Genomic DNA, 23,923 nt, shown 5'->3' on the forward strand with positions numbered 1-23,923 from the left:
TGTTGTTCTGGTAACTCTTGGATTTGTGTGGCTGCTATCAGGAATGGTGTTGCTGGCTGCACTGGTCTGGTAACACTGGTACTGGCGTGACAATGATCAAAAACACTGTTGCTGGCTTACACAGGTCTGGTGACACTAGGCCTTGTGTGGAGGCAATCAGGAACATTGTTGCCGACTGTACTGTTCTGGTGACACTGGGACTGGTATGGCAGCAATCAGAAACTCTGTTGCTGGTTGCACTAGTTTTGGTCACTGCCACTGGTGTGGTGGCAATCGGGAACAATGTTGCTGGCTCTTGGTGTGGCAGCAATCAGAAACAGTGTTGCTGGCTTACAATGCTTTGGTGACTATTGGACGGGTGTATCAGTGATTAGGAACACTGTTGCTAGTTGCTCTGGTCTGGTAACACAGGGACTGGTGTGATGGTAATCAGGAACACTGTTGCTGACTTACACTGCTCTGGTGACACTGGGACTGGTGTGGCGTGATCAGGAATACTGTTTCTGGCTGCACTGGTCTGGTAACACTAGTACTGGCATGACAATGATTAAAAACACTGTTGCTGGCTTACACAGGTCTGGTGACACTAGGCCTTGTGTGGAGGTGATCAGGAACATTGTTGCCGACTGTACTGTTCTGGTGACACTGGGACTGGTGTGGCAGCAATCAGAAACACTGTTGCTGGCTTACACTGCTTTGGTGACTATTGGACGGGTGTATCGGTGATTAGGAACACTGTTGCTAGCTGCGCTGGTCTGGTAACACAGGGACTGGTGTGATGGCAATCAGGAACACTGTTGCTGACTTACACTGCTCTGGTGACACTGGGCCTGGTGTGGCAGTGATTAGGAATATTGTTATTGGCTGACACTGATCTGGTGACACTTTGACTTGTGCTGTGGGGTTCATGAACGTTTTTGCTGGCTGCACTGGTCTGGTGACACCGGGAATGGTGTGGCGCTGATCAGGAACACTGTTGCTGGCCTGCACTGGTTTGGTGACACTGGGACTGATGTGGTGATGATCAGTTGATGGCATACACTGGTCTGGTAACATTGTCCCTGGAGTTGCAGCAATCAGGATTCCTTTTTTGACTGTACTAGTCTGGCAACACTGGCACTGGTGTGGCGACGGTCAGATCACTGTTGCTGGCTTACACTGGTCTGGTGACACTGGGACTGTTGTGTGGCTAGTGATCAAGAATGCTGTTGACTAGCATTGGTCTGGTAACTCAGGGACTAGTGTGGCTGCGTTCAGGCACACTGTTGCTGGCTGTACTGGTCTAGTGACACTGGAACTAGTGGCGATCAGGAAGACTATTTTTAGTGACACTGGGACTGGTGTGGTTGTGATCAGGAACACTGCGACTGTCTTCACTGGTCTGGTGACACTGGAACTGGTGTGGTTCTCTCAGTACAGGTCTCCTTTAAAGAGCTAGGCAACTTGGGCCTCCACATACTGTAGAAAGAAAGGTCCAAATAGTTAGGAATCAGCTGTATTTTTTTAAACCCAGTTGGCAGTCTGACCATTACGATTTGTCTAGTCCTGCTCTGTGTCTTCTTTTGCCAACATTTAATGATTATTTAAAAAAAAGTACTAATTTATCTTGCAGAAGAGAAACAGAAAGAAAAGTAAAAAGAAGAAAGACAGTGACTCAGCATTTATTTCACTTCCAGCTAATTTGGAAGATTCCACTATTGTTGAAAGCGATGATGATGATGGATGTGGCAGCCTTACAGACCTTGTTACTAACAAAAGCATACAACCTACTGCATTGACTATAGGAAATGCTGATGCTAATGCTACCAATACATTAGCCAAGGCTGATGATGCTGAAACGGAACTGAAAGATAGGGAAAATCCTAGTAGTGCACAAGACAATGCAGTGTTAATACACAATAAAGATGTGCCGCCTAACAAGAATGAGCACAAAAAGGAAGCTAAAGATGGAATGCCCAAAGTGTCCAATAGAGAGGAACTTTTGGTATCCTCAAAGAAAGACGTTCCTGAAAGCATGGTAACTAGTTCTACTGATTTAGAAATTAAGAGTGTCGGTGAGAAAGAGGACTCCAGGGATAAGAAGATAATTGCTGTCCAAGTCAAAGAACTAAAAATTCCTGAGAGTACTTTGGACATGTCAGCTGACTCTAAACTTAAAAGGGTTGAGCTTGGAAATGAGCATGAGAGTCAAAATGTACAGAACAAAGAAGGGTCAAAAAATATTCACAGCAGTAGTGAGAAGGACACTATTAACGCAGGTATGCAAAACACAGGCAAAAGCAGCATAAAACCTGACATGAGTAAACATGTTCAAAAGTCAGCTGGTTCTGAAAGAGCACTTGAAGTGGAATCGGAAGCAGAAAACACCAAAAACAAGGTACCACCTGCCCACAAGGACAAAAAGGTAGATGCCACTACAAAGGTTTCAACTGATGAAGAGAAAAACAACTATGGACATGCAACTAAAGATAATGAAAATACTTCTGATGGTAAAATATGTGAAACTAAACTGACAACAAAACCACAAAATAAAAAGGAAGCTGAAGAAAGTACTAAAGACAGTCTCCCAGATACCTCTAATACAATAATCCAGAAGGATACAATCAAAAATGAAAACAGCAAAGGATCTAAAAACAAAAATGAGGAGAAAGCGCAGAAAAATGGAGCTACCAAACAAAATAACAAGGATGCTAAGGTTGGTTACTACAAAATTGTCAAATGTGTTTGCTGTGTTATTGTGCTGTTGCAAGTTGTTTGATTGTCTAAAAACATTTAGCACCTAACTGAATATGTTAACACCAAAATAAATATTGCAATATGTTTTAAAGAGAATCTAGTCTTGAATATTAACAATAGGACCTAGCCTTGGAGACCCAGGCACAATCACTTCTTAACTAGAGCTTAAGAACTGCTTTTTAACGTTCTGTACTGTATGTTAGTGGCCAGGGGTGTGTGGCTAGAGATGGAGATGAGTTTAGCTGCCAGTCAAAATGTGCAATGTGTAAATATGCTTAGCTGCACATTTTGGGGTAAGAAGCAGTATATTTGAAACAGCTTGTTTGGGGAGTAAAAATGGTTAACTTTTAGTGGTTGCTGTCCCTACAGCTTATGTAACCAGCTGCTAGTAATAATACTAAAAATGTTTGCATTTATGAAGTACATATTAAAGCAGAACTTGATGCCTGTTAGAGACCACTTCTTGTAGTATTTATAGTAACCCTTAGGGGCCTATTTATTAGGTAAATATATAAAAAAACCTCCATATACAGAACCTTCCACCTGCCCTCATTTGATTCAGCAGAAGGCAAAAAAAAAACTTATAAAGGGTGGTCCAATTTACTTCAACAGTGAAAAAACATTCCTTCCTGATTCTCAAATGCAATTAGATATTCCCTGAATCAACCGTCTCTATTATTACTTATACATGTTAAAAGCCAGTTAAAGTCTGTACATTTTAAGAATGCACCCAGCCTTTTCTTTAACCACTTGCCTACTGGGCACTTTCACCCCCTTCCTGCCCAGGTCAATTTTCAGCTTTCAGCGCTGTCACATTTTGAATGACAATTGCGTGGTCTTGCCACACTATACCCATATGAAAATTGTATCATTTTTTTACACAAATAGAGCTTTCTGTTAGTGGTAGTTAATCACCACTGAGTTTTTTTCATTTTTGCTAAACAAATGAAAAAGTCTGCAAATGTTGAAAAAATATATATATTTTTTTCATAGTTTGTTAAAAATTTTGCAAACGGTTATTTTTTCTCCTTCACTGATGTGCATTGATGAGGCTACACTGATGGGCACTGATTGGCAGCACGAATGGGCACTGATGGACACTGATAGGCGGCACTGATAGGTTACGATGATGAGGAGGCACTGATGGGCAGCACTGATTGACAGCACTGGTGGGCACTGTTGGGGCTGCACTGATAACCTGTGACCTGATTATCAGTGCTGATGTCCCTTTTAACACAAGCTGGATATCGACTTTTTTCTTCTCTCCTCACGCTGTCAGCGTGACGAAAGAAAAGCAGATAACTGGCTTGTGTTTACTTCCATGATCAACTGTCATTGGACACAGCTGATCATAGTAAAGGGTTGCCTGATTGGCCCTTTACCCTGATCTGTGATCAGCAGAGTTGGAAGAACCCTGTGATCACGGAGCGTGCCCCAGAGGGGCGCACTGGAATCACGATCACGGGAGGACATCCGCACGATCACGGGAGGATATCAGACGCCTCCCGGCAATGTAAGTCCGCGTTGTAGCTGTCATTCAGCTATAGCGTGGGTGGGAAGTGGTTAAAACCATCAACAGCTGGCTAGAACTAGTTCGCAAGGTAGCCCGTTCCACATTTTTTCAGCTCTGAATGGGAAGAAGCCTTTCCGTATGTAGAGGTTAAAGATCTTTTCCTCCAGATGCAAAGAGTGCCCTCTTGTCCTGTTGCAGTGACTTTAAAGTGAATATTTTTTGAAAATTCATTATATGGATCATATAACCCCATGTTCCAGATGAGGAGGTCTTACTAATGCTTTGTACAGGGGCAATATTAATATTTCCTCTTTCTCTCTTTTAAGTCTATACCTCTTTTAATACAAGAAAGTATTATGCCTGCTTTAGATACCTGCAGCTTGGCGTTGCATGTTATTATTAAAGTTGAACTACAGGTAAAAGAAGATGCCACTTTTGCAGTGAGATGCATTCAGCACTGAAAAGGTTAAATGCTCAATTATGTCTAGGGTAAATTCCAAAAAGATTGGCGGTTCTGGGAACCCTGCAGTGATATGATTGAGGAGGCGCTCCCCTCAAGTGTAGGGAGGGTGTGATCACAACAATGACAATATTCCAAAAAAGAAAAATGTCTGCACATCCAAGGGCTACCTCCTTAAATTTATTATGAAAAAATAAATCAACATAAAGCATAACAAGTCCCTCAACACCACCTGCCCATCCACTCTCCACATCCCATCCCACCAGCCTTCCCCCGCCTATCAAAACTCTCCCAAACTCTAAAACAATAACCCCTTCCTCAACAGTAAATGCGTAGGTTTCCTGAAGGTATTTGTTACCAATTTGAAACCTTCCTTTCAACTCAGTATATCCAGGAATTCAATTTGGTAAGGGTCCACCTTGAATGTAAGGTAGATATTTTCTATTGTTCTGAATGAGATTCAAGATAAATTTACCAAATTGCTCCGATGACCCCCTCAACACCACCAGCACATCATCAATATAACGAACCCATAAGGCAACGTATTTTTCAAAGACTGGGAGAACATAGACCACCTCCCTTTCCCACCATCCCAGATGTAAACAAGCATAAGAGGGGGCACATGCAGCTCCCATGGCAACTCCTCTTCTCTAGCGATAGTACTTTCTTTTGAAAATAAAAAGTTGTTATTCAACACCATATCCAAGAATTCCACTAATAGTTAATGGTAGGGACCTGCCAAGGGATGACAGATGTCAAGCCATTGGGAAACTGCATGTGGGATGGAGGAGTAAAGACACTCAATGTCCACCCCTGCCAAAATGCAATCATATAGTAAGATTCATTAATCTTCGTAATATGTCTGTTGAGTCCAAAACAAAAGAGGGTAGTTCTCTTATTAAATGTTTTAGTCTTCTGTCTATGTATTTGCCTACTCTTTCTAATGGACTTACTATGCCTGCCAACGATAGGTTGTCCTGTTTTTTTTTTTCCATCTTTGTGCACCTTAAGGGTGACATGGAATGTAGGTATGTTATAATTATCCACCCTTGGGTATTCATGTTCTTTCTTTGTAAGTAATCCAACTTCATAAGCTCTATTAATACGATAGTTGATCTCACTAACCAGGTCAGGGAATGGATTTTTGGGCCATTTTCCAATTGCCTATATAATTCTTCTAGGTAGTCCCTCTCATGCCACAGGACTACATTTTCTCCTGTATCATTAGGATTAGTAATGCACGCAGGTAGTTCTTTAAGTTCTCATAGGGCTATATGTTCACCTTGAGTCAATTGTTCCCATTCAATGCAACGTAGATCGTATGTGGTAGTTTCCAGAAACACCTGGAGGTGCCTGTTGATTCCAAAGCTTGGGAAGAATTTTGATTTATTCATCAACCCAGATGATGGAAGGGGGTCTAGGAGATCTGAGTTAATCCATATTCTACCTTCCATGTACTCCATTAGTTCAGTTTCATCCAGTTCTGCAAGTTTCTGGGATGACTGTCTTATCTCTGGTTTGCTTGTTTCTTTCCAAAAATACATACGTTTGAAATGTATGCATCGTAGAAACAGGCAAATGTTAGATTTTTTTTTAATATATACAGTATGAGTACACCCCTCACATTATTGTAAATATTTTTATTATATCTTTTCCTGTGACAACACTGAAGAAATTACACTTTGCCACATTGTAAAGTAGTGAGTGTACAGCTTGTATAACAGTGTAAATTTGCTGTCCCCTCAAAATAATTTAACACAGTCATTAATGTCTAAACCGCTGGCAACAAAAGTGAGTACACCCCTAAGTGAAAATGTCCAAATTGGGCCTAATTAATCATTTTCCCTCCCCAGTGTCATGTGACTCATTAGTGTTAGAAGGTAACAGGTGTGAATGGGGAGCACATGTGTTAAATTTGGGGCTATCGCTCTCACTCTCTCATAATGGTCATTGGAAGTTGCCTCATGGCAAAGAACTCTCTTAGAATCTGAAAAAAAGAATTGTTGCTCTACATAAAGATAGCCTAGGAGATTTCCAAGACCCTGAAACTCAGCTGCAGCACGGTGGCCTAGACCATACAGCGGTTTAACAGGTTCTACTCAGGACAGGCCTTAATATGGTCAACCAAAGAAGTTGAGTGCACGTGCTCAGCGTCATATCCAGAGGTTGTCTTTGAGAAATAGACGTATGAGTGCTGCCAGCATTGCTGCAGAGGTTGAAAGGGTGGGGAGGCACAGGGACAAGACACCTCCTGCAGTGCAGCCCGGGAGCCAGGTCGCTAATTCTAGTCGCCAATGCGACCTGGCGCCCAGGATTTGTCAAGCCCTGTTTATCCATGACAGGTGCTAGTAGCAGGAATTTTTAGGGGGTCATTTTGTAGGGTGGCCTGTCCCAGCTTTGTGTCGGGGTTGCATTTACTGGTGAGGAGGGGGTTATTGTTTTAGTGTCTGGGAGAGTTTTGAGTCAGGAGAAGGCTGGTGGCATGGAATATGGGGGGGGGTGTTGGGGGACTTGTGATGCTGTATGTTAATTAATTTTTTCCATAATAAATTTAAGGCGGTAGCCTTTGGGTGTGCAGACATTTTTCTTATGTGAAATTATGTCTAGGGTACCTGGAAAAATGTACTTTTACTTACCTAAGCCCTCACTCCAGCGAGTCACCCCTAAGCCTTGCATTGTATGTAATGACACTGAGGGGCCACACACACAGGTATAGCTTTGGGAGAAGCGGCGAGTGCCGGCTGCTAGGGAGTGAGGGATCAGGTAAGTAAAATTCTTTTTTCAGGTTTGTTAGGCATAAATAAGCATTTAAACCTTGCAGTGTGGGGGGAGCTCCACTACAAAGGAAGATTTTCTTTTTTTGGGAGTTCAGCCCTAAGTCATTGATCTACCAGAACACCCAGATGCTTCTTGATGATTGAATTCCCCTACAATGTATGTGGCAAGCATGTTTTTAGCCCCCAAGTGTGAGTTTTAAATTTATCAATTTTAAACCTCACATAGTCATGGTAAAACTCATATGTCACTTAGTTGCCCAATCAAAAAGTGCATTTAGGTTTGTTTGTAAGTTGGTGACAGTTTGCCTAAACCCACTTTGGGAGTCAGTGTACAGTACAGAATAAATGTAGGACCAAGAGTTCTAAAGTTGAGTAGCTGTTACTTCATGGGACATGCTTATTGCATAAGTTGTGTCTGCTCAGAAGAAACTTGGGCTGCTTTCACATTGAGGCGGGAGGGCGCTGGCGGTAAAGCGGCGCTATATTTAGCGCTGCTTTACCGTCGTTTTAGCGGCACTATTCGTCCGCTAGCGAGGCGGTTTTAACCCCCGCTGGCGGCAGAAAAAGGGTTAAAACCGCCAGCAAAGTGCCGCTGCAGTGGTGCTTTGCCGGCGGGTTTGCAGTGCTGCCCTATTTTCAATGGGAAGGGGCGCTTTAGGAGCGGTAAATACACCGCTCCTAAAGTGCTGCAAAGATGCGGCTTGCAGGACTTTTTTGACTGCCCTGCAAGTGCATCGCTCCAGTGTGAAAGCCCTCGGGGCTTTCACATTGGAGTGAATTGAGCGGCTTTTTCAGGGCGCTTTGCAGGCGCTATTTTTAGCACTTTGGTGCCTGCAAAGTGCCTCAGTATGAAAGCAGCCTTAGGTATGTTAAAAAGTTCTTAGCTTAGTCCTTACTCTGTTCTATTCAATTCTATGCATCTCATCTGCAGATGGTGATGCAGTGCTATGTGTGGGCGCAGGCACAGAATGGCTTTCAGATTCCCATGTGATCTCAGTATTTTTAAGCTCTTTTTAAACTGCTTTTAAAGTGTTACTAAACCCGCAACAGTAAAATCCTTTGGAACCTAAGGGGTTAATCATGTAAAAAGGCTGTTTGATCTTCTATGTACAGATCCTCCCCTTCCTGCACTGTCCCCCTGGACAAGTCCGTATAAGACAGAGCCTTTGGAGTCAAGCTGCACATGCTCAGTTTGGTGTGCATTGCTATAGAGGTTTTTTTTTTTTTTCTTGGAAGAGCGCATGTGATCAGCACAGGGCCAATCAGAACTGTCCAGACAAACGGCCAGGAGCCCTGCAGGCTCATAGGACAGCTCAGTGCAGTATGAAAACTGCTCCTACAAGCTTCACCAGGAACTGATAGAAATCACAAGACTGCTATAAACTGCTGATGAGAAAAGGTATTTAGCAGTTTATATTTACTTGCATTTCCATGTTCTGTGTGCTGTGGGAAACCAGATATCGTGAATGCAGGGTCCTGGGTTTAGTAACACTTTAAAGTGGTTGTAAACCCTTACAGACCACTTTTTGCTACAGGTAAGCCTATAATAAGGCGTACCTGTAGCTACCCTGGATATCTCCTAAACCTGCACGGTTTAGGAGATATCCCCTGTATTTGCACTGAAGCAATGGAATGAACATGCTGTTTGCTTCAGTGAGTGTGCTGTTACCGGCAGCTCCCGCGAGCATTGCGGCTCTGGCCGATCACAGCATCGGAGCCGCGATACGCGGAAGTAACCCCCGGGAGTGATTAGTACAGGCACCGCGGCAAGGGCTTCGATCTCAGGAGAGTATTACATAATGAGCTAGTATGCTATGCATACTAGCTCATTTTGCCTTTGAAAAAAAAAAAACTAACACCTGTAAGACAAAGTGGGTTTTCAACCTCTTTAAGAACATTTAAAGTGCCTGTAAACCCTGGTCATGGAATTTGAGCATAGCCCATATATCTGCAATGTTTACTTATCTCTTTCCAAAGCTCTCAAGCCTCGTACACCTGATCGGATTTTCCGACGGGAAATGTGTGATGACAGACTGTTGGCAGAAAATCCGACTGTTTGTATGCTCCATTGGATAATTGTTGGATTTTCCACGGACAAATGTTGGATCGCAGGTTTTAAAATTCTCAGCGGACAAATGTCTGTTGACGGATTTTCCGAGCGTGTGTACACAAGTCCGTCGGACAAAAGTCCAAAGTACAAACACGCATGCTCGGAAGCAAGGACGAGCCAGAAGCGTTCGGTCTTGTAAACCAGCGTTCGTAATGGAGAATTAACATTCGTGACGCGGCAAATTATGAAATCTTGAAATGCAGTACACATTCTCTTCTTCTTTAATGGGATAATAATGAAGCTGCTTTGCTGGTGATACTGATGGAGTTATTGCAAAAGAATATTCAAAGGTTTTTTTTTCTTGTGATATCAAGAATAATTTTTTTTTTTTTTTCGGTAAGTTACCACAACACCGTTATCCTGTTACTATGTTGGTGTCCCTTGTCAATTTTACATTGTATTTTTTTTAATGTAACTGCCTTCTCCCAAACTGTCATTTGAAGTAAAACACATAGCCAAGTATTATTCTCCACAATTTTTTTATTGTGCATTAAAAAAAGAAAACAAATAAAATTAGACATGCTATCTGCCAATAGAACTTTAACCAAAAAGTGCATTCTATGCATCCAAAAATAAAGAAAATGTACCAAACCAAATCATTATTCAACCAAAAAAAAATGTCAAAACAATAATTCCAAGGCCAATAATAAATAACACGTTCTCTCCTCCGATTACGCAACATGGCTGGTTGACGAACGGCCGTTCAGAAATGAACTGAAAAGCGCGAAATGAAAAGCGCGAATTAACAGTCGCCAAACTTCTACTAACACGAAATTAGCAGAAGGAGCCCAAAGGGTGGCGCTAAAGAGCTGAAAAACAACGTAGTACGTCACTACGTTCGTATTTGTTGTCTGACAATTCCTTGCCGTTTGTATGCAAGACAAGTTTGGGCCAACGCCCTTCAGACAAAAGTCCACGGTTTTGTTGGATAACAATCCGATCGTGTGTACGAGAAGGGTGTGTGCCTTTCCTCCAATCAGCTATCACACACTGTAACTGCAGTCTCTCCACCCTCCTACTCTGTGCTTCTAACAGATGAATAACGATTTTTAACAGGATCTGCCTTTTTGAAGGAGTGTAGACAAGAGAAGACTGCAGATAAAGAAGTAAAACTTATGTAGGATGATTTGTTTCATCTCTGTGTATCAACTAAGGCTGTTCACTTCACTGGGTATATGTGAGGGTTTACATCCATTTTAATATCATGTTGGGCACAGATTTTGAGCATAGATGACAGGATAACGCGAGAAGTGCATTATCAAACATTGATGTGTCAATGGTATTAGGGCTGCAACTAACGATTATTTTCATAATCGATTAGTTGGCCGATTATTGTTTCGATTAATAGGCTAATAACCTTAAAAAAAAAAGTGTTGTGCATAATTTAGGTAATATGTAAAGTTTTAAAAAAGGGAATTTATTCTTAAATATTTCTATGCAATGGTAAATATAAATAACCAACTATATGGTTAGGGAGCAAAATATCTAATCCACTCTGAGAATAACAGACAGAAGAGATATACTATTAGAGGAGAGATATACTGTATATACTATTAGAGGAGATATACTGTATATACTATTAGAGGAGAGATATACTGTATATACTATTAGAGGAGAGATATACTGTATATACTATTAGAGGAGAGATTACAGTATCTCTTCTAATAGTATATACAGTATATCTCTCCTCTAATAGTATATACAGTATATCTTTCCTCTAATAGTATATACAGTATATCTCTCCTCTAATAGTATATACAGTATATCTCTCTTCTAATAGTATATACAGTATTATACTATTAGTATCTCTCTTCTAATAGTATACTGTATATACTATTAGAAGAGAGATACTGTATATACTAATCAAGGGTAAATCTGGTAAATATCAGATTCAGAGATCACATTTTTTTTTATGTAAAAAACAAACTGTTTTCCTTAAAAAAAAAAAAAGTAATTTTAAGAACGTTTGTTCGATTTTCTAATCATTAGTGGGGTCAAATCGACGCTCGTTTTCAACCACAGTGATGGGAATATTTGGAAATAATAGAAAACTTCTTGGTCAAAAGAATTTTCAGACAGAGTATGTAGTTTTCGTTCAGAAATTACATTCATTTTAAAAGCAGAATGTTAAAAACAAATAAATTTCAAACAACATTCTTTCATTCAGCAAATGTACAAAGATTTTTAGTCTGAATATTCTCATCTGAAAATGAATCAGTGTGTCCAGCATGAGTCTCGGTACACACCTATGCAGTTTTCCTTTGATCTCTTTCTGCAGTGCTTTTTGCTGTGCGTTTTGATTTTTGCAAACGTGATTTTGCTGCGATTTGCTTTTTTTCTTTTTTTTTTTGGCCAATTTGTTGTTGGGCAAAGTAAAAAAACACAAATTGCTACAAAAACGCATTACATGCTTTTCTGCAGCTTCTCCATTGAAGTATATTGAACCAAAAAAGCAACGCTTTGCGTTAAAAAAAGTCCCTGACCCTTTCCAAATACGCAGCAGATGAAAAAAGCATAGATGTGAATGTGTCCCATAGGAAACCATGTAAATGAACTGTAGTGCGTTTCTGCAAAAAGCATAAAAAAAACACGTAGATGTGAACCAGGTCTAAGACGTTTAGTAACATAATTGGGTTAAAAAAAACTAAAAATAGCCCTTTATAGTACAAAAAAAAAAGCAGATAATCACTACTGTAAGGGGCTCATTTTTTTTTACTGTAGACCTGTGAAAGTAATATTTACAGTAGCGATTTGTACTATAAAGGGCTCATTTTATTTTTTTTTTAACCTCATTATGTTATTGGACGATTAATCAATTATGAAAATAATAATCGATTAATTTCATAATCAATTAGTTGTTTCAGCCCTAAATGGTACACAACAGCTGTAAATATAAAGAACTTTGGGGGTTATTTACGAAAGGCAAATCCACTTTGCACTACAAGTGCAAAGTGCACTTGAAATTGCACTGAAAGTGCACTTGGAAGTGCAGTCACTGTAAATCTGAGGGGTAGATCTGAAATGAGGGGAAGCTCTGCTGATTTTATCATCCAATCATGTGCAAGCTAAAATGCTGTTTTTTATTTTCCTTGCTTGTCCCCCTCGGTTCTACAGCGACTGCACTTCCAAGTGCACTTACAGTGCAATTTCAAGTGCACTTTGCACTTGTTGTAGTGTAAAGTGGATTTGCCTTTCGTAAACAACCCCCCTTTAAGTTGTTTGCTTTTTCACTATATTTCACCCACTGATAGCAAGTAGTTGTCACATGTTAAGCAATCTTTTATAATGTTTAGAATGGTGTCGCTTATAGAAAAGAGTTTATAGTAACCGGCAGTTTGATCCTACATGACCATATTTTGTTGAATTTTTTTGGTATAAACGTCTGCTTGTACTCTGGAATTGCTTGGTTAATCAATGTTTTCTAACTGTTCAAATTGCTATCAGTTTTTTTGCATAGAAAAAAGAATGAATTGGCATCGCCTGTGCATTAGTCATATCTGTTTCTATAGGAAATTGCCAAGTAGGTACTGGGGTTGATTCACTATAGGTAAATAGACTGAGCACTTTGAAAGAGCTTAGTAAAGGAGGGGAAGCTCTGCTGACTTCCATCATCCAATCATGTGCAAGCCAAAATGCTGTTTGTTTTATTATTTTTTTCTTTCCTTGCATGATTGGGTATTCTTTGCAGAGTGAGGCTTCACCTTTAGTAAGTCAACCCCATAGTTACATAGTAGGTGAGGTTGAAAAAAAAGACACAAGTCCATCAAGTCCAACCTATGTAAATTAGTATGCAATTAATTATGTTTTCCCTGATGGAAAAGCTTTCTGAAATAAAATTAGGGACCTCGGACCAAAAGGATCTGATTTTTGGACACTCCCACACCATATGTCTAAAAATTATGAATTTCTGCATGACCTAGTTAACAGGTTGGGCGCAGGATATCCTGTGAAAATATTTTAATTTAATCAATTTGTCTTTAAAGTATATTACCACAATATTACTGTATATAGATTAAATATGTCTTTCCATTCACCCTCATCGTTTGGGAGGTCATGTAGTCAATTTGGGTTTGATTTTTTGGTAGTTGTTACCTAGAATAAAAAAAGAGTAATATTGCAAAATGAACTCCTTATGACCTGTATTAAAGAGGAACTTCAGCCTTTTTCCCTCAACGCATTTTTTTTTCCCCTGCACAGGCCCCTTTCACACTAGTGCGACTTGTCCTAAGACTTGGGACTGCAAAGTTGCATGATAAGTCGTTCCCCGTGTTTTCCAATGCGTACCATTCACATCTCTGCGACTTCAAAGTAGTCCCTGTACTACTTTGGTCCGACTTTCTTGCGAGTTGAGGTCCATAGACCTCAGTTTACATAGGCATTCCCTGAAATCGCGGCAAAATCATGCGGCTTTGAAGTCGCGGTAGTGTGAAAGGGGCCTTACCTTTTACTGTGTTCCGCACAGTAAGCATACTCACCTAGCCAGCTGATACAGCATTGAGCTGCTGGCATCCTCTCTGCAGCCACTGCACGAGTCTGGCGCTGCCATATTGCCCGTGACAGCTGTCTGCTCTCCAGGGTGAAGGCACTGCTAGGCCCACCCCCCTTCTCCTTACTAAATGGGACTGCACTTTATGCATCCTAGGAGGCATCAGGGGCACTGTGCCATTTGCCTAGGTGAATTCTGGGCCAAGCCTTTGAAGCCAGAAAAAAAATGTAAATGCACAAAGAAAAAAAAAACTATATCAGGGGTGGGGCAGGATGAAGAGGAGGAGTGCCACAGGAGGGTAAACGTCTACTTTAAGTAAAAGTTGCTCCGTGTTGTAAGTCTGTAAGATTACAATGTGCAGGTGAGTTGTATATAATAAAAAAATTTTGGGATATTCAATTCCATTTTAAAGCCATTAAAGGATTTCATTTCCATGTTGGTACAGTTAATGGAAGCATTTAATCTAAAATTGTGCACACCGTGCATCCACAGAATAGAATTGAGTTGTTTAGTTTATTAGCTCAACTGAGCAACAATGTTTAGTGGATCATATGTACAGAAGTAAACCTCTCCAGTATTAAAAATTAGTGAAAAATTGTAACACTCAAGTATCTTTAGAAAAAAGAGAGACCTCAACCATATCAAATGTAGAGTATGGTAGTCCCATCCCTGGCATAATGGAACAAGAAAAAATACCCCCTAAATGGGACTTTGACAGACCACCAACTCAATGATAAAAAATATCTTTAATAATAAGAATAAAAAGACATATGTCGTCTACACATTACATAAATGTATGAAATACATCACATGGAAAACAAAACAAAAAAGTATGCACAGATACAGATCATCATATGTACTCTCCTAGGGCTAGTGTACCCTGATGCCCGACGCGTTTCCAGTATTCTGATACCTTCATCAGGGGATGAGAGTTGGATATATTTACATATGTTTTAGTTCCAATAGAATGATTCCATTTTTGAGGAGCACCAAGGGCTTATAGGTGCAAACAACCTGTTAAATGGAAGCCAGACCACAATGACCGAATCCCAATTGCACTACATCTGCAACATCAGTAAAGATTGATAGAAGGAGCATAGGGCGAACTGTCATACAAGCCTGAAATACGGGCTAAGTGACAAGCGGAAAATATCCAAACGTCCCTGGGTAAAGGTATCCTGTAAGTGTCCGGTTCCAGTGTGTGGCGTGCCCCCTGTGTTTCAGTGCCTGACACTGTGTGTCAGTGATCACTAATTTAAAAAAATAGAAAAAATGTCCTTTACTGTTTAATACCACAATAGAAGGAGTACATTCGGATTGGTGTAACCTCAGTAAAACCTTGGGAGCTGGACCCCACACCGCGGGTACAACTTGTAAACTTGCTTTGGGTACTGGATCCTGCAGGAGAACTCACCTCTGCACTTTGTGTAACACGTATAGTCAACCACAGAGTGCTGTCAAGGGCTATGGTCCATCCTTTTGGAACTCAGACCCTAAATACCCCTACAGGGTTATTTCCACTGGAATGAGTGAAGCCTGGGCTCTATATAGGGTCCAGGATCATAACCAGGTAAGACAGGGTCAGCCTGTATCTCTGAACTTTACTGTAAAAACAGGGCTATGTACCATACAGTGTAAACTTTTCAAACTTGGTTCTAAAGCTCCATTACTCAGAGGTTAGGCTCTGGTGCATGACCAGGTGTTCCATCACACAACTGGTCACACACTCTACCACCACCACATTGAGCCATTATAAAGTACTCAAGTGCTTCCTCCCGCCTATTCACCACGAAGACTTAGCTGCAGGATGGTCTACACTCAGGTTGCTGTGCATCCCTTCTGTACATGATAATCCTGTATTTCCATACCCTACTCCATGAGTACCCCATAGTGAAATACCCTTACCAGTAGCAATGGCGGAAACCAGGTGAAGGGGAGCCATGGCAAAATCTCAGACATTCGCCCTGCCGAAGGCCCACACAACACTAACAACACTTTTTAGCGCACCAAACTGCCCCAGAAGAACCTGTTACACAGAAATACTACCATCAGACAACCCCTGACCTCTTCCCAATAGACCAGACCTGCAGTCTCGTGGGGCCCTCTGTTCCATCTTACATCTCAGTCTCTGGCTTTAATGGCATGCCTGTTGAAGCCCAGATCTTAAGAGACAAAAAGGTCTCTGAGTTTGTCATTTCTACCGTGCGAAAAGCAAAAAAATCCTTATTGTGTTTTCAACAAAACTTACAATAAAAAGCATATTGAAAAAAAAAAAGCAAGAAAATCCACTTTCTGAAAGATCTACTATTGTACCAGGAAATGCTTCTTTGCCTGGTGTGAACACAGGCACTTCAGTCCCGGAGATTCTGTGCCTTGCATTCTGGCCTTAAAGCGGAGCTTCACCCAAAAGGGGAAGCTCCGCTTTAAGCACTTCTACCCTCCTGTGCAATTTTTTTGGGAGGTGGGGGCAGGTACATAGTTTTCACAGGTAGCCGCTTCCACCCCTGCTCAGATCGCCCAGGCGATCCGTGCAGAAATCCCCTCCTCTCCCTCCCTGCACTCTTCTGGGACACTTCACAGGTCCCAGAAGAATGCCGAACCATTCCGGAGGCGCAGCGCGACCCGCACATGCGCACTGCGCACCTGGCTGTGAAGCCGCAAGCTGTCACAGCCAGGTGACCATAGTTGAAATGCTGACACCAGGGAGAGGTGAGAGAGAAAGAAGTGACTGGGTGACCACATCACTGGATCCTGGGACAGGGGAGTGTGTATTTATTAACCTCCCTGGCGGTATTCCCGAGCCTGGCTCGGGGTGGAATTTCAGAACCAAAAGCAGTAACCCCGAGCCAGACTCGGGATTGCATCGCAGGATCCAGGAAGAGCTTGCTTACCTTGTCCCTTGGATCCTGCGATGTCTCCCCACAGTGTGAGCGGCTTGTCCTCCACTCGATGCATCGCGGAGCCGGGCTCCGTTCCCTGCGAGCATTGCGACGCACGGAGATGAAGAATGGCGCCAAATTCAAAAAGTGAAACACATACAATACATACAGTATACTGTAATCTTACAGATTACATTACTGTATGAAATTATTTCACATCCCTTTTGTCCCTATTGGCTTCTCCAGTGCCCTGCATGCAGTTTTATATTATAAAAACTGTTCTTTCTGCCTGGAAACTGGAGATTGTCCATAGCAACCAAAACCGTCCCTTTGCATCTAAAGTGGTTTTAGACCAGCTAGAAAACAGCGATAATAAATTAGAATCACTCACAGAATTGAGCGATAGTGATTTGTGGGGAGATCCGTCATCAAACGCTGAAAAGTAATGACAGCGGCAATTCTGAGCAAATTTCAGTGTTTTTGATTACATTATTGAATAATAATTTTTATTATTATTATTATTATTATTATTATATTATTATTTGGTATAATTATTTAAAGTTATTTATTATATTATAATTTATGGTTTCGTGTTTCAAACTTTATCATACCCGGGATGTCTACTAGACTCTGGTTTGGACAGATTTAAGTGAGTTATACCTAAGAATTACAGGCCTACAATATAAAACGCCAAATTTCCATGCAAAATAATTGTACCGCTTTCAGCATCAAAAATATGAAATAATCATACCGCCAGGGAGGTTAAAAGCCAGCAGCTACTTTTGTGGCTGTTGGCTTTTAATAAACGCAAAAATGACTGGAGCTCTGCTTTAAGCACTCAAACAACAGGTTTTGTCCTTTTGTCTTTTCTTTTTCAAAAACCTCCTGGCTTTCGGTCTCCCTTGTCAAAACCTTTATTTTGTATCAAGCCCCCCTTGCAGCACCCCACCTAGTGCTTCCTTGAAATCTAAATTTGATTCTCTTCAACCTGCAGAAAGCTACTTTTAAACCCATCAGGGATATCTCCTTAATTGACTTTTCCTGCAGACTTTACTCTGAGGTGGTAGGTGTCTTGTAAGATAGTCTCATAACCATCCTGTCTTCTTAAGGTGGTATCAGTTTTCCACCTCAATGAGGACAGTTTTTCTGCAAAGTGGAAGTCAAGTTTTCTGCGTATGCAGCTTTTGGCCACAAGGTTCTTACAGCTGCAGTCTAAAGTTTTAGTCTGTACTTGTTGTTGAGACTGTTGGCAAAGTTTGGTTTGCCTAGTTGTCGCCCAGCTGTCACATTCAATGCTTTGGGATGTCCCAGAGTCTATGCACACTGAGCCTGTGTCCTGTACTGTATAATTAAGATAATACTTAGTAAATTCCATATCTTGGAGTACAGGTTACAGGCCGCTCCCTTTCCTATTCATTGATTAGTCTGCAATGCTTCCTACAATAGGGGGTAGGGCTATAGGGGGTTGGGTGCCCTGGGGGCATGTCCTCAAAAGCTTGCAGGTGTCCAATCATATAAAGTTACAAGCCTTAAAGCTAGGGTCTATGAATACTTGGCCTGTGTCATGTGTACTGTACTTCATGATATGGAATTTACAGACTAGTCAAAATTCTTCTTTTTCTAATTTCTTTTCTCAGAAGGACAACACTGCTGAACCTTTGCAAGGTGGAGCTGAACAAAATGACACAAAGGTAGATGCCTCTACGAAGGCTGGACAAAATGACACAAAGGTAGAGGCCTCTACAAAGGTTTCAACCAAGAAAGAGAAAAACAACAACTGTGCACTGGAGAATAAAAATAATGAAAATACTTGTGATGATAAAATATATGAAACTGAACCAAGAACAAGGCCACAAAAAAAAATTGACAATGAAAAAAAACCCAATGAAAGTACTAATGCCTGTCCCCCAGAATCAGGTAATAGGTTGGTTCAGAAAGATACAAAGAAAGAAGATGAAAAAGGATCCAAAAACACGACCAATAAAGCACAGAAAAATGAAAATTCCAAAAACAATAATGAGGGTGCAAAGGTAAGTTACTACAGAACTGTATAATCTTTGTGTTTGGTAGGCAAGTGTGCCATGTTAAGGATTCTAAATGTTACTTACAGTTTCAAAAACATATGGCACCTAACTGAATATGTGAACATATGTGACGTTTTTTGTTTGTGTTAAAGCGGAGTGCCACCCAAAAATGGAACTTCCGCTTTAAGTGCAGGTGACCCCCTGACATGCCACATTTGGCATGTCATTTTTCTGGGGGAGGAACGGGTACTGTCACGTACCTTACAGCTGAGTCTGAAATGACGAGGGTAGCCTCTTGCACGGTTTCTAGCACCTAGGTCCTAGCACCCCTGGAGGTTCAGACAGGGCTACTAGGGCAACGGAAGGGCGCAGGTGCCTGCTGGCAGGATCAGGAACACCGGAGCCTAAGAGGAGCTGGTGGGATGCCGATCCTGGATGGGTTCAGGAAAGTCCAACAGGAGTACTTGCAAGGTCGGGGACAGGCAGGAGTCGGCAACATGCTGGCAGGAAGGTACACAAATCGGCAGGCAGGTTCGTAGTCAGGAGCTGGCGGTGGTTGGCAACGAGCTGGCAGAGAGGTGCAAGACCGGAAGACAGAGCCGTAGTCAGAAGTTCAAGCCGGGTTCGGTACAGGAAGCTGAGGTAGGCAGAGTTGCAGGGATAATCCGAAAGAGTAGTCGGGAAAGCCAAGGGTTCAGGATCAAGGTTCAATCAAAACAGCAGCAAGGATACAGGAACTAGCTGAGACAATTGTCAGGTCACCTAGAGGCTGGGTGACCGTTGGGATCAGGAGTGCACCACAAGGCAGTGGACCCTACAGCTGACTGCTGTGGATGGGAGTCCAGGTGGTAAGGAAGGCAGGGCCGCTGGGACACCAACACAGATCCCACCGGGGTTAGAGCGTAAGATTCCCTGGGGTGCGGAGTCTAAGAGCCAGCAGGTGTTCACCAGAGCCTCTAGAGGTGAGGATGGACTGGGCTGCAACTGGCTCCAGGTCCCGACCCCCATGGTCCCCCAGCTCACACCCACAGTAGGCAACAGGAGAATAGGGATAGTAAAGGAATAAGCCAAGGTCAGGGCCACAAGCAGACAAGGACAACAGAGTTCACGCCAAGGTTCAGGGTCACAGGCAAACAGGGATAGTCGGGGACACGCCAGAGGTCAGGGTCACAAGCAGACAGGAATAGTAGAGAACACGCCAAGGTCGGTAACAGAGACAAACGTAGAGCACACGGCAGGCAGGAACAGGAAGCCAAACACACAAAGGTTGATCAGCAGGGCTGGCCTGCAGTGCAGAGGTTCATATAGAGTTCTCTGATAGGAGCTGGGGTGGAGCCGTGCTAGAGGAGAGTTAATAAAAGCAGTCAGGTGAGAGTCAGCTGGTCTTTAGAGATGAACACATGGAAACAGGTAAGCTGATAGACAACACTATTGCATAACCATGACAACAATCCAGCACTGACACTAGTATGCTGATCCTTTAAATAGGGCGCCGTGATTCGTTGGCGTGCGGATGTGCCCACGCTGACGTGCACTCGTTCTTATGAGAGTGCTAACGTGCGTACCTGGTCCGGGGCACACTCGTTCGTGCTGCACGTCTGGCTGGCACACGGAAACGAGCATTTGTGATGGTTCTCTGACATTGCCCCCTCCTTACGGGCAGCCTCCGGATGCCCCTCTGGATCCTTCTTTCTGGATGAGAGCGATGAAAGGCTTGTATAAGCCTTGGGGCATGGAGGTTTGCTTCTGGTTCCCAGGAATTTTCTTCTGGACCAAAACCTTTCCACTTAATTAGATATTGATTATGTCCTTGCCTTTTCCTGCAATCTACAATGTCTCGATTTCGAACTCCTCCTCTCCATCCACCATTATAGCCTCTGGGGGGCCCCACTTCACGACCTGGAAAGGGATTAACCACGTCAAGTTTCAACAAGGAAGTATGAAACACAGGATGGATCTTCTTGACCGGGAAAGGTCCCAGATATTTAGGTCCCAATTTCCTGGACGGACAGGCCAATTTCAGATTGATTGTCGAAAGCCACACACGGTCACCAACTTTCAAATCCAGTTCTCCTCTCCTCTTCCTGTCAAAGAATCTTTTATTAACCTCCTGTGTCCTGGAAATGGTCTCTCTCAGCACCTGGTTATTAGTAGCAAGGAAATTTAATCTGTCCTGAACAGCTGGCAATGGAGAGTCTGGAATTAACGTTGGCAAGAAAGAGGGATGAAACCCATAATTTGAGAAAAAGGGAGATTGGTTGGTAGCTGCATGGGCAGAGTTGTTAAATGCGAATTCCGCCAAGGGCAATCTTCTTGGGTAAAAGAGGTAAAGCAGCGCAGGTATTGTTCTAGCCTTTGGTTGGTACGCTCAGTCTGCCCATTGGACTGGGGATGGTAAGCTGAAGAGAAATTTAGTTTGATGCCCAGTGCTTCGCACAGTGCTTTCCAAAATCTTGAAGTGAACTGCACTCCACGATCTGAGACAATGTCACTAGGGATTCCATGCAATCTCACCACTTCTTTAATGAAAACTTCAGCAGTTTCTGTTACTGATGGGGTCCCTTTCATGGGGACAAAATGTGACATCCTGGAGAGGCGATCTACCACTACAAAGATGGATGAAAACCCTTCCGATGGAGGGAGCTCTACGATAAAATCCATCGCAATTTTATCCCAGGGTCTTTCAGGAATGGGTAGTGATCTTAATAATCCCCATGCTTTGCTTTTGCTGTTTTTGTTTCTGAGACAGATTGAGCATGAACCAACATATTTCCTGCAGTCCCTTGCTAAGCTGGGCCACCAAAAATGTCTCTGGATCAAATCCATGGTCTTGTATCCACGAAATGGCCGGCCAGCGGGTAGTCATGGCACACTTGTAAGATAGTAGTGCGCAGATTCTGTGGTATGAAAATTTTACTCCCCTGCCAATAGAGCCCATCGTTTTCTTGAAGGTTCATATCTGGAGGCAGAGAGATTCCCCTGGATGCTTGACGAATCTGTGTCATTAAATCGGTTTGTGTAAGCAGAAAATTCCCAGCCTGTAAGATGGTATCCGTTTGGGGTGGAACCTCGACTTCCGTGAACATACGCGATAACGCGTCTGGTTTCACATTCTTGGATCCGGGCCGGTAGGTTATATGGAAACTGAAGCGAGAAAAAAGAGTCCATCTTGCTTGTCTGGGTCTGAGACGTTTGGCAGTCCTGAGATACTCTAAATTTTTGTGATCCATGAAGATCAGTATTGGGTGTGTTGCTCCCTCCAAGAGGTACCGCCACTCCTCCAGGGCTGATTTGATTGCCAACAGTTCCCGGTCTCCCACATCGTAGTTCCTTTCTGAAGGCCCTAATTTCTTTGAGAAAAAGGCCACAGGGTGCATTAGAGCTTTAGGTCCTTGGCGCTGAGACAGGATGGCCCCTACAGCGCTCCTCTGAGGCATCTACTTCCAGTATGTATGGAAGGGCAGGGTCAGGGTGCTTTAATACCGGGGCAGAGGTGAACAGTCTTTTTAATTTGTCAAAAGCAGCTTGAGCTACCTCTGTCCACTGAAAGCGGTTCTGTTTTTTGGTGAGTTGAGTGATGGGCATGATGATACCAGAGAAGTTTTTAATAAATTTCCTGTAAAAATTGGAGAAACCGATGAACCTCTGTACCCCTTTCTTGTCAACGGGAGGTGGCCAGGACATTATGGCTGCGACCTTTTGAGGATCCATTGCATCCCTCCTGTAGAGATTACTAGTCCGAGAAAGTGAATGGTCTGCCGTTCGAATTCACATTTCTCGGCCTTGGCATAGAGTCCATTTTGTCTTAACCTAAGAAGGACTTGTTTCACACGATGTAGTTCTAGAGAAACCGAGAAAATCAGAATGTCGTCTAGGTAAACGATCATGAATAGGTCTAGGAAGTCTCTGAAGATATTATTTACAAAATGCTGGAAGGTTGCTGTGGCGTTACATAACCCAAAGGGCATAACGAGGTATTTGAAATGGCCAAATCGAGTCCAGAAGGCCGTTTTCCACTCATCACCCTTTCTGGTTCTGATCAAGTTGTAAGCACCTCGTAAATCCAACTTGGTGAAAATCCTTGCAGAGCGGAGTCTCTGGAGCGATTCTGGAATTGGAGGCAGGGGGTAGCGATTTTTAACAGTAATCCAATTTAATTCCCTGTAATCCACACATGGCTGGAGTTAGTGGTCTTTCTTTTCGACAAAGAATATTCCTGCCCCGGCTGGAGAAGTAGAGTGTCGGATGAACCCCTTCTTGATGTTCTCGTTGACATAGTCTTTCAGAACCAAGAGTTCCGAGAGGGGGAAAATTCTGCCAAAGGGAATTTCTTTTCCCGGTCATTCGCAGTGCGCGCCCGGCTGTGAAGCCACAGCCGGGCGCCCACAGTTAGAATGCAGGTGCCGCAGAGAGGAAGGGGAGAGGAGCGAGGTTGCTGGATCGTGGGAAAAGTAAGTGTCTGATTTTTAAAAGTCAGCAGCTACACTTTTTGTAGCTGCTGACTTTTAAATGAGTGGAACTCTGCTTTAAGTGCAGATAGGCTAAGTAAGTCATTGTTAAGTGTAATACTTGCAGAGATACATTACCTCTCAAAATGACTACAGTATTCTTCCTAACAGTGTCTTTAAGTATATCTAAAGGGATGGGTTAAAACAACTGTAGGGTCTCCCCTGAGCTGTGCCCGGTCCAGCTCTCCCCATCTCCTTCTCTGCAGTGGGCAGGTGTCGGTCATGGCCTGGAAGTGTGGGCACAGGGCGGCATTGTGGCACTCTCTGTGTGACAAAGGGATCAGACACACAGGCAGACAGACTTGGGCGTTTCTGTGCTCCTTCCTGGAGATGGAGCGGTGAGATGAATTTCTCAACCCCCTAGGCTTACCAGCTACATGGGAGGGTTGGGTGGACATGTGCTTGGGAGGGGGGGTGACGGCAAGGCAGC

At 42.7% G+C, this 23,923-nt stretch overlaps 1 protein-coding gene across 5 annotated transcripts in view; it reads left to right on the forward strand.

Moving 5' to 3' along the window:
* RNF213 (ring finger protein 213) overlaps positions 1-23,923 on the forward strand; it is a 631,031-nt gene that overhangs the window by 79,822 nt on the left and 527,286 nt on the right. For 4 of the 5 annotated variants that reach the window (XM_073621071.1, XM_073621073.1, XM_073621072.1 and 1 more), the window contains exons 4-5: positions 1,613-2,695; positions 18,599-18,991. In XM_073621071.1, coding sequence (XP_073477172.1) covers positions 1,613-2,695; positions 18,599-18,991 — 1,476 coding nt within the window. The remainder of the gene's footprint in view (positions 1-1,612; positions 2,696-18,598; positions 18,992-23,923) is intronic. The other variant, XM_073621075.1, reaches the window with a different exon arrangement.

The sequence above is a fragment of the Aquarana catesbeiana genome, linkage group LG03 (assembly GCF_042186555.1).
Source record: "Aquarana catesbeiana isolate 2022-GZ linkage group LG03, ASM4218655v1, whole genome shotgun sequence".
Taxonomy (NCBI): domain Eukaryota; kingdom Metazoa; phylum Chordata; class Amphibia; order Anura; family Ranidae; genus Aquarana; species Aquarana catesbeiana.